We start from the raw sequence: 12,161 nt of genomic DNA on the forward strand, positions 1-12,161 counted from the left end.
GTTGTTTTAAATCAAGAAGTTTGTGCCAATTTCTTCCAACATCAGTGTGAAACCAGTGTAATAGAATTCTTGATTTAAACATATACACACTTGTGGCACACCCCTAAGGAAAGTGCCTCACAATATGAGTTAGTATATTTCGTATATATGATGTCTCAATTTTGTTAAACCATCACAAACACTTATCTTTTAAAAATTGCAGTTAATATAGCAACAAAAAAGTCTTACCCTGTAAGATCTCACATAAATTATTTTAAAAAACACTAAATTAACAACTGGTTGAAGAACCCTGATATAATTCACCTACAAGTCGCTAATAAGCCAGATACCAGTGCTTCATGAATGAAATCCTAGCTACTTGAGAAGCTGAGATCAAGAAGATTCCAGCTACAGCTCCAGAACAGTACAAGCAAGAAAGTCCACAAGACTCCATCTCAAGGGGAAAAGGCTGGATGTGGTAGCATGTACCTGTCCCACTAACTAGGAAAGGAAGTCAAAATTGGGCAGCTTTTTGACCCAAGCATGCAGCTGGGCAGGAAACAAGATCCTATCTCAAAAGTACCCAGTACAGAAGAAAAAGTGCTGAAATGTCATGGCCAAATAGTAGAATGTGTCTGCCTAGCAAGCCTGAAGGCCAGAACTCCAACCACCAGTACCACCAAAAAGAAAAAAAGTGACTGATAAAACATGAAAATAGGTCAGGTGCTAGTGACTCACACCTATAGTCCTAACTACTCAGGATACTGAGATCTGAAGATCATGGGTGGAAGCCAGCCCAAGCAAGAAAATCCGTGAGACTTTTATCTCCAATAAACCACTCAGAAAAAGCCAGAAGTGGCATTGAGGCTCAAGTGGTAAAACACTAGTCTTGAGAAAAAAAAGAAGAAACTCAAGGACAGTGCCCAGCCCTGGACACCCACCCCCCCCACACACACACAGCATGAAAATGTTTCAAATAAAATAAAATTGGAAAATAAATTAATGAATAAAGAGATATAATTTTGATTTATTGACATATATTTAAATGGCAAGTTCCTCTGCTACTAAGGGTCTGGCCAAAATAAGCATTGTTACTATGATGGTAGAATAAGATGTACTATGAACTTATTTTTTGTTGGTTTTTAACTGACATATAATTGTGTATTTTTATTGTACCAAATATTTCAAAACAGCTACATGGCAGGATTTTGAATGTTCTTGCCATAGGGGAAAATGGTATAAACGTCTTTTGAAAATCAGTTCAATAATATGTAAAAATAAATCAGAAATAGTTAATGGTACTTTTTACAATGATCTTTCTATATCTGGGAATAAGATCATTAAAAGTATAGGGAAAGGATTAATATCTGGCACCATATTACTTAAAATTGGAAAATGACTTAATAATAGGCTATTTCTTAAATACATTGTAGTATATTTAAATGACCCAACTTTATGTATTTAACAATTAAGCTTATGGATCATAATAGTGTCTGATATATGGCAACTATTTGAAAGATTGGGAGGAAACTGTTCAAAAAGTTATGGTGGTGGGATCTGAAGGCATTTCTTCTGTCTGCTGCCAGTTTAGTAGGCCAGGTTTGGTAGAAATCAATCTGAAGGCAATGTTATGCCTTCTCCCACTGTCCCTTCAGGCACACTCTATGACTTTGTTCTATCTCTGCTTTTGGATCACATTTCAGGCTGAATTTGTTTCTCATTTGGCCCCTCATAGATAATAAATTGCCCCATCCTGGTCAATGTAAACTCTAACCCATTAAAAACTGCTCCTCGGCTGAGCCTGATTTCAAGATGCAGAACTTCAATAAGAAAGAGGGAACAGAGCTACTTTCTCCTAAGATGAAATAAAAGGAAGAATCATCAGATAAGAAATGAGTGGAAGAAGGTTTAAGAGGACTGGGTTGATAGATCATCAGGGAGGGCATACTCTCTGGGTATGACTGTTCCCACAGGCTGATATCCTCATAGGTGTGATTTTATGAGTTCTTTAGAACCCCCCCACACACACACTTTTTGCCACATAAAGGAGTCTCATCTATTTCTCTCCATTTTCAGTCCCCTGACTTGTCATTTAACATCTTTTGTTCCACTCACTTTTTGTACCTAAAGTACCAACATCCTTCTTCTGAAGTTCGACATCTGGTGGGAAGTCCTCTAAGGTGGAGTCCAAATTCAGAGCACCACAGGGAGCTCATTCGAAAGACTTTACTCAGAGCCCTCATGTGCATCCCTGAGCTGCTATGCCCACTTGGCCCTGCCTCTTCAAACTCTCAGCCAAGAGTCCACTAGCCACAGCCCCTTGCAGTGTGACTTTTCCAAGATGATGCCAAGTCCCCATTTTCCCCCCCAAAGTATAACATCAAGTTCCTCCCCAACTTCTTCTTTGAAGCAGCACCTCACTTGGATTGAGATGGGAGGTATCCAACAGATAGAAGGGCTGTTCAGCACACAGCTAGATCCCTCTGTCAATCCGTATGACCTCACTTCCTAATCTCTCAGCCTCTAGGAGCCTCATGGTCTTTCATATACTTTTGGTAAGGATTAGAAGCTCAGGTCATAATCCATATGTGCCATTGGAACCCTCGGAATATGTTGTTCTCTGTATTGGGAACTGTTCTTTGACACTGGACTATTTATAGCTCATGAGTCCTGGCATACCCTGGGGAGAAGTATGGGAGTTATGAACAACTAACTTACAGTTTAACAGAGTGAATAACAGGAAGCTGCAATATGTGTTGTTTCAGAAGTTGGGGTGGGGGTCATAGGTGGAGTAGGGGGGATGGAGAGAGAGAGAAAGGGTGGGCAAAAACAATCATAATCTTTGATGTACATATGTGAAAATAAAACCAGGCAACTTGAGGGGATGGATGGCATTAGGAGAGATGGGTGAGAACTATGAAAGTGGTGACGTGGATCAAGATGCACTGTTCACATGAACCGCTTTGTTAAAGAGCAATTGCTTTGTACAACTACTTAAAGATAATGATTTTCAAAAGAAAAGGGAAAAATTACAAAAAGAGTCATGCACTAGTGGCTCATGCCTGTTATCCTAACTACTCAGAAAGCTGAAATGGGAAGCTCACAGGTCGAAGCCAGCCCTGGGAGGAAAGCCTGTGAGACTGTTCTCTCCACTAAACTACAAAAAAAAAAAAGTCAGAAGTGGAGCCTGTGGCTCAAATGGTAGAGCACTATCTTTGAGCACAAAAGCTTCGGGACAGCACCCAGGCCCAGAGTTCAAGTCCCAGGACCAATTTTTTTTTAAGATGCATTGTACTCATAAGCTGATATGAATTGAAAAAGATTGTACAAATTCTTAAAAATAATAATAATAGTAATAAAGAAAAAAGAGAAGTTTTCTTTACAACATTAATTTATATTGAGGCTGGGTGGGGGGAGAAACAGACTTTACCAATGAGATAAGGCTATGAAGACAGACCACAATAGCTATCCAGGTGGCTATTTCTCATATCTATCAACAACAATTTTAGACTAGACTAGATTCATTGTCCATTTGGTCCTCCAGGAATTATAACATGCTTGACTCTGTGGAATAGAAATCACCACCTCAGTATAATATGAAAAGCTTTGTCTGTACCCTGTGTTTGCATTTATTTTTTGAACTGTTTATATCCAAAATATAAATTGTCTCTCTCCTTCACTTCACCAATGACTAATCATCACAAAATTAATACATTTTCATATGATGTAATTAACAAACCAATTGAGTAGTAAAAAGAATTTTTACATTCAGAGTTATTTTCAATAATTCAGTAGATAATCACTATTTAATTTCTAAGCAACGCATTTCTATTTTTTTGTAGCTAGTAAACATTAAAATAGTTGTGGTAATGACTCATGTAGTACAAATTGTTCTGTAAATAGTCAAAACCTAAAAAATGTGTTGACTTATCTGTGCTGATTTATTAATACTGAATCAAAGTCTAAAGGAACTATCTAGAATATTTCACATCTTGTCAAGTGACATAGAAAGGTAAAGGCTCTTTAATAATCATAGATATTATTTTAAGATAAGATTTTTGTTATAAACTTACATATTACTAATACATATTCTTCCTATATATCTATTGGATTACATATTTATGGATGTTTGGCATATATTTTTGTTTTTCTGTTTTGTTTTGTTTTGTATTTTGGTAGAGCATGATTTCAACCACAGCAGGTACTGCTAACCCAGTGCCTGTAGCTGCTACTACCATGCACTGTCTCAGAAGGGCAAGGACATGATTGGATTATGGATCCTTTGCCGGGGAGGGGGAAAGGGGGAGGGTGGCAGGCATTACTGGGGTTTGAACTCTGAGCCTCACACTTGTTAGGATGGTGCTTTTCCACTTGAACCATGGCATATATTCTTACTGCATGTATTTTTTTCTTGCAGTTGGTTGGGTTTGTGTTTGCCTGTTATGTGATCAGTATTTCCATGGAAGAAGAAGATACCTGTAAGTATTGTTCAGCAATTTGAAGGTTCGTTTGTCTGACCTGCTGCTCCCAAAGCTAATCATTACAGAGCTGTGAAATCTTTCCTGTTTTGAATCTGAAATGATTGATCCCAGCACAGTAACACTGCAATCAGTCACTGACATATTAGATTGCACAAAAATAAGGACACAATCAGTCACTGACAAATTAGATTGCACAAAAATAAGGACACACGAAATACTGATACTCCTGTCCTGTGTTGTACGGGAGCATCACAGACTTGCAAGCCTGAGGATTGCTGTCATGTCATGCTTCGGTAACTCTTCAGCAGAGGCCTAAGCAGCTTATCCAGTTGCAGAGTTTTGAAGTCCATCTAATAGCAGTAACAGCAATACAATGTATTATATATAGCAAGACCTACATGAAAGCTACATAAAAAGCTAGAAAAAAGTTTTTAAAAATATGATTTTCAAGATGAAAAGCAAAAACACAAGATATATTAAAATGAATTGTGCAATGTCTAGGAGATAAGCCATATTTTAATACCCCAAAAATGAAATACATATTATAACCTAAAGAATATGATAAAGATTTAACCACAAATTCAATTAAGGACTTTTGTTAAACATTTGCCTAATGTATAGACACTTTCAAATTATTCTCCTACAGATTTTTGAACTATTCTCCTACAGTTAGATAAAACATACCTATCCAAAAAAGTTTTAGAGATTTGGTTTTATCATGTAAATTGTTGCTTGAATTGTCCAAACTGGACCCTTTGACATAAATGAGATGATATACCTAGTCATTTTAACTTCCTTTTAGAACATGATTACAAAAAGATCTGATGAATGTTCCCCATGAAACAGGCATAGTATGACGGAGGAAGTGGAATCCAGTTAACAATGAAATTTTGCCTCTATTTACTTGTCCAAATTTAGGAAATAACAGACATGAAATATAATGTATCTGGCAATTAAAACATGCAAGCATAAAACATAAAACGCTATGTTTTCTTAATAATACTTGAACTAGAGTTTTTAACATTTCAAAAGTACAATTGTAGGCAGGACACCAGTGGCTCATGCCTGAAAGAGACTGAGATCTGAGGATCATGGCATGAAGCTACCCCAGGCAAGAAAGTCTGGGAGACTCTTATCTCCAATTAACCACCCTTAATAATAATAATAATAATAAGCTAGATGTGGTACTGTGGTTCAAGTGATAGAGCTCTAACCTTGAGCAATAAAGCTCAAGGACAGCACTCAGGCCCTGCATTCAAGATCCAGGACTAGCATTCAAGAAAAACAAAGTACAGTTGTAATGCCAACACAATGCACTTTGAAGTTAACTTCTAAAATGATATTTCCACAAGTTCCCTAATGAGTTCCATGATCTGACAAAGTTAGTGTATTGGAAGTCAGCAGCATGCTTCAACAGCCAAGACAGATGCATAGCCAGAAGCAACTGGTTGAATATGAGTGAATTTACCAAGAACTCAACTTTAGAGAACTTAGTGGAAATTGGGGCTAAATGAGGATTTTAAGAAATTTATGCATTGATAGCTTATCTGAACCTCATATTTCTCAGTAGTTATCTCTTACCACACACACACACACACACACACACACACACACACACACACACACACACACACACACACACACACACAAAACCCCTGTAAGGGGAAAAAATCTGATATTCTCCTCTGTGAATTGGCATTAAAAAATGCCAATATTCAGTCAGCTTATTGTGGAAAAAGAACCAGAGTACTTGTAGTCTCCTTATATCTACTAAAATAAATAAGTGTAGTTTTTTCCTTAAGATTTTTAAAAAATTATCTTTAAGCAAGTGTAAAAAGAGGTTTTAATTTAACATGTCGTTTACAACTACAATGCATCTTGATCAAAGTCACCCCTCCATCATTCTCCCTGACCTTACCCCACCAATTCCATCAAGTTACCTGGTTCCATTTTCACATATACATTGAACATTACAACTTTATTCTCCCACTCTTCCTCTCATCTTTTGGGAGACTTTGGATGTTAAGTAACGCCAAGAAACATAAAATGATATGCAAAATGAGAGATTCATCTAAAACAGGCAAATATTTTTTATCTTCTTTTAGAGCAGTTTTTATAGATTGTACTGAACTCAAAGATTTTGTATTCCCATGGACTTTAATGCCTTTAATTAAGTTAAGGCTCTCTACAGAAGTCTCTGAATCAGCTATTTTAATGCCTATCAAACTAGGAATGAAGCAGCTGCTTGCAGCTTATTCTATTAATGGTGTAATTTTAGTGTTTGTTATTAGTGCCATACATTATGCTACTGAGAGATATCTAGATATAGTAGCTGTATTGACATCAATTCTAATAATACTTAGAGTCAAACAGAGCCTTGGGTACTCAAAACAAAGTAAATATGCCCAGCTTAACTTGATAACCTGATGGAAGAGAGATGCTGATGAAAAGTAATCACAAGCCTTTTAGTGGGATAATTCTCAATGGAGGGCAATTTTACATTTTTATTGAAAGAAGCAAGAATCAAAAGTGCAGAGGTAATTAAATTGTCTCTGGGACTTCAGAAGACAGATGTGAACAAAAACGTAATGTCTACAGCCAATTGCAATGATCTCATAGACCAGGACAGTTTGTGCCAATGCTTAGCTTTTAGGTGCAATAATGCACTGCCCTTTGAATATGACATTAACCAAACCCACAGTTAGAAAGATGTGTCCGTTGAACTTTTTCGCGAAATTTACACACAGCATGAGGAAACAATACTGGTAGCTTTTCAATTTGACTGAGTATACGTCTGTAAAGCTTATTCTGAAAGGTAACTGCAAATATAATGTACTGTCACGGTACTTTGGCAAAGTACCATTTATTATTTTGATTCCTATTTGAACTCATGAAAATCTCTGCATTATTCAAAATGCAAAGTTAAGCCTTGTTGGTGGGCTGAAAACTGTCAGAAGCCTTAAAAAGTAATAAAGGTCCTCTACACAGTGTAAGTGCTTCTATGGAAATAGCATTTCTGACAGACATTTCTGAAGGATAAAAAATACTGAAGGAGACATTCATTTCCAGCCACCCAGCTATCCTACTTACCTCTCAGCCTCTTTGCTAACTATTTCTTACAAATATTTAAAAAGCTGACAAAAAGCAGAGTGCTGGGATAGTAGGAGAGCTGTCAATGGCTTTTATCATTTGTTCTTATTAAAAATCCAATTTATATATCTTTCTTCCATTATTTCTGTCTTTTTATATATCTACCAATCCCTGTGTGCACTTTTGAGAGACCAGGATCTCTGAAATCTATAATCATAAAAACCTGTCCATGTCTCATTTGGAAATCATCTGCTATCTGCTGAGAATGAACTTTCTGGCTTGTTACTATCTTGTCAGACTTAATAAAAGGAATGTTTTTAATCCAAAGAAATGTGGAAGCAAAGCAGGTACACTAAAAAGCAGTGGTTAGCCTGTGAAAACCGTGCCAGGCATATTTGGAAGATCTATTCTATTTCTCATATTAGTTTGCAGCTTGCTCCCGAGACATTTATTTTATGTCACAAAAATCTGATCTGGGTTGTCTAGGTTGAATGGTAGGGGGAAAGGGTACATTGGAAACCTTAATAATTTTTTAAAGGAAATAGACTCTTTGGATTTCATATAATTCACATTGCAAAACTCAAAGTAAGTTTCCATACAAGCATTTGATCCTTGTTAGTGTGCCTTGAGGGAACTACCCTGTGAGGAATCATAGCCTTTAGTAAAACTTTTCCTAGCTCTACTGTCCATGAAGTTTCCTGTTGGCTACTGTTTAAGTAAGTCCCTGTGTACCCGTAAGTTCCTTCTAGAAGAGTTAAATTGGGTTGCCATAGTAATGGTGTGAGCTGGGATTTTTTTAAACTCTTATCTCTTCCCCCAAAAAAATTTACTAGGGAAGCTAATAAATGGAACAGAAACTGATGGGCTTGAATGTCGATTTCCAATTTGCGTTCTTTAATTTATAATGTCTGGAGAACTCTTAGAAGTAAGATGATCACAAAGCAAGGTCACAAAGCACTGGAAAGGGTCATAGCAAAAGCCTGGATGGTCCTCAGAAAAGAAAATTAATTCACTGCTTTGGACCTCCTATGATGTGTGGATATTTGGGGCAGAAGGCCAGGAGAATGTAGTAAGAATGGAAGATGGAGAAATGTATGGGACTTGAGTGCGGATATTCCTGAAGTTGTACTCAGCATTCAAAGAAATGGCAGTGCTTTCCCACCTGAGGTCAGGAATTTATGAGTTCTCAGGGTGTATAATTGTCATTTGGCAGCTATGATACTACATATACTTAAACAGACCCAAGGGCCTAGCAAAGGTAAAAGGTGAATGTGATCTTCACTTTCTATGAGTGATACAAAAATAAGTTGAGAACAATTTCCAAGATACATGTAAGGTCTGCTGTGTGCCCTTCAACTGAGAAGAAAAAATAATGGTACAGAATAAAAGATGAGAAATTAGGGACCCAGATGTGAACACAAGGGAGCAGAATAACCAATAAGAAAAACATATACTTCACATTTGTAGTTACCTGGATTTCAAGTAGTGGGAAAAATGCACTGTGAGGATTTTATGAAGATCCTGAGCAATGGTTTTTCTCCTGGCTCTTAATAATAAAACTTAGGAGCCAAAGGAAAATGAAGGCAACAGCATTCTGCCAATGTCCCCATGTTTTGATTTTAAATTCAAGTTCAATATCCTAATCTCAATCCTCTTCCCAATTTTCTTCATCTTCCCACATACCTCTTCTGCCAGCCCCACTGTGTGTATACTAAGCCCCTCTCCATTGTGGGCACACTAATAACCTATTTCTCAATGTTACTGAGATGAGCAGATCACACCTGCCCTTATGCAACTTGACAATGTTTCACTCAAGCCAGCCACCCTACAACACCGCCCCCTTAAGTTTTGCTACTCAGTACCTTCTCTGGGTCCCCTGCAAATGAATTCTTTGAGTTATCAGTGCCTTAGAAAGAAAAATTCCTTTCAGGGAAATTAGAATTTCCTACCCATGTTTTAATAATAAGCAATTGAACCCAAAGATCTGGTATGGCTCACATCAGCCTTCTCTTCTGTCCCACATCCTTAGCACTAATACCAGAGAAAACAGAAACCAGCAACACAACCTCCTCCAGTTCCCAGGCCTCAGCTCTCCAGAGAACCACCTATATCTGTCCATAATGATCATCTTTCTGACATAGAAAAAGAGGCTTCCTTTCATTTGTAAGGATTCTGTGGTTTTTAACTTCTTCTCACTGACATACTGAGGTTGCTTGCTCCATTAATTATTCTTTCTCTTACCCATCCTGCCAGCTGCCCAGTTTCTACACCCCACTGCCTCTTTTACCCCAGCTCATAAGCAATGTCACAAACTTTGAAAAGGAAGAAATGACTTCCGACTCCTCACCTGGTGTATATTTAACTTCATTGTCTCTTATGTGTCTTCCCTTCACACCCAGACATTTCAATATAGTACAAAGAGCCCTCATTTTCTTAATTCCCATTCACTACCCATCTGCTGCAGTCAGACTCTCTGTCTGTATCATCTCTGAAAACCCTGACTCAGAGACCAGCCATGACCTTCCAATTGGCAAATTTTCTTAGGTTTGACTAAGGTTTATTAGGATTGATGGTTTTTGGTTACTATTGGCTGCTTCCTCCTTCCAAATGTTTCTCCTCTGAGTTCCTAGGAAATCAGATCTCTTGAGTTTTATCAGGCATTCCCATGTCTTCAGCAGCACGTTTTACAAATTAAAAAGTATTTCTAAACGTGTATGCAAATGAATCAAATTGTGAGTGCATATACAACTAACAAAATCTGAGGCATTTCTTCTAGCTACATCCAAATTGATAATTTATCAAGTCCCTAAAATGTTAACTAGCCACCTCTGGTGTAGATCTTATATTCACACTGTTATACTAAGTATTTTAAGATCTGACAATAAAACAGAAGACTTTAAAGACAAGACAATAAAAAGAGATGTTTATGCCTTTTAGATAACAAAATGGCACACAATATTTTCCAAATCTATAGTCTTAGACTACATATTTCAATTTTTATGAAGCGCTGATTTTATAATTCTGTTGAAGAAATGTCATACAAGTAACCAGCAATAAAAGGCAGAGATAGAACACTTATCTTATGTCCTTTATATTAAGAACTTTACTGGCCACAAAACGTAATGAATTAGTGTTCTTTCTGGGAGCAATATTTTACACTGGAGCCCATAAGATGTGTTTGGGAGTACTCCTAAGACTTGAATGGAAAAATGTATGAGACAAAAGAAATCTCTTTCTCCCATCTCTCCTTTCTCTCCTTTCTCTCTCTTTTCTTTTTCTTTCTCTTCTTTCTCTCCCCTGACAGTAACTTTAAAAAAAAAAAGAAGCAGAAATTCTATATGACAGATCCTGATACATTTCAAGGACGTTTTTCTTTGCCACAGTTCAATCAACTGCAAACTCTCAATGCTTTCCAACTCTTACTCATCCAGCACCACCTTCAGAAATTACCTAATAGATGTACTCAAGCTTGTATCAGACTTGCTGGTGAGTCACTACGGCCATTTGTCCTTCTGCCAGACACATAGCCATTCCATATGTCCTCCTGCTGGGCCATCAGGTCTCCCATGAGACTGGATTCTAGAATATGGATTCCAGACTTGGCCTCTAAATACCTTCCACAAACATGAAAGCTTTAAAAACAATGGGGGAGCCACAGTGCCCAAGCAGACTGAGTCTTTTGAGTTATTGCTTGGTAGAAAATTGATTGCATAACTTGAGAAGAAGATGCTAAGTGTTTGGGGGACACTGATGAGCACCCAAAAGGCCTGTCATGGCAGAGATCCCAGATGGGAGGTCCCTGAATCAAAACTTGTAGAGTTCTTCTGCCACACAGCAGGGAATAGAACATTTGAGAACTCAACAAACATAGGAATGTCCCTGTGCCTCCAGAAGGGCTCTTTGCAGAGATAACATTTAACTAAGAGCTAAAGAAGGGAAAGGATTCTGAGCGACAAGGCTGGGAAGAGAGCATTCCTGGCAAAGGAAACAGCAAACGCATAGAAATCATTTCTTGGAAGAGGCTTCTAGCTGAAACAAAGGTGGTGACACCGGGAGCCCCTTCAATACTGACTGCTCCAATTGGTCAATCAGCTAATCTGGGATTTCCTGGCCTATTGGCTCTCCAAAGAGAGTGAATTAAAGGGAAGATTGTGTCAGATGCTTCACATTAAACCCTTCATTGAGCAGGATAGCTATAGGAAAAGATGAAAATCGTACCATTATATTTACACATAGGAAAAAGTCTGAAGTAGACTTGTAACACTTCCTTTCTATCCTAAGGCTTCATTTTCTGTTTATTTATTGATGTATTTGTTTTTGGAAAGTAAATGAAATCTTTTTTTTTCTTTTTTCTTTTTTTTTTTTTTTTTTTTTTTTTTGGTCATGGGGCATGAACTCAGGGCCCAGGTGCTGGCCCTGAGCTCTTTTGCTCAAGGCTAGCACTCTACCACTTTGAGCCACACCACTACTTCCAGTTTTTGAGTGATTAATTGGGCATAAGAGCCTCACAGGGACTTTTCAAACCACAATCCTCAGGTCTCAGCCTCCTGAGTAGCAAGGATTATAGGCATGAGCCAGCTATTTTGTTTTTTTAAAGTAAGACAAAGATTC

At 37.6% G+C, this 12,161-nt stretch overlaps 1 protein-coding gene across 1 annotated transcript in view; it reads left to right on the forward strand.

Moving 5' to 3' along the window:
• The window catches only part of Nkain3 (sodium/potassium transporting ATPase interacting 3), a 280,286-nt gene that overhangs the window by 247,120 nt on the left and 21,005 nt on the right, over positions 1 to 12,161 (forward strand). Inside the window, exon 4 of the mRNA XM_042666127.1 lies at positions 4,397 to 4,457. Coding sequence (XP_042522061.1) covers positions 4,397 to 4,457 — 61 coding nt within the window. The remainder of the gene's footprint in view (positions 1 to 4,396; positions 4,458 to 12,161) is intronic.

This window comes from Dipodomys spectabilis, unplaced genomic scaffold (assembly GCF_019054845.1).
Source record: "Dipodomys spectabilis isolate Male_0828 unplaced genomic scaffold, ASM1905484v1 ptg000015l, whole genome shotgun sequence".
In the NCBI taxonomy this organism is placed as follows: domain Eukaryota; kingdom Metazoa; phylum Chordata; class Mammalia; order Rodentia; family Heteromyidae; genus Dipodomys; species Dipodomys spectabilis.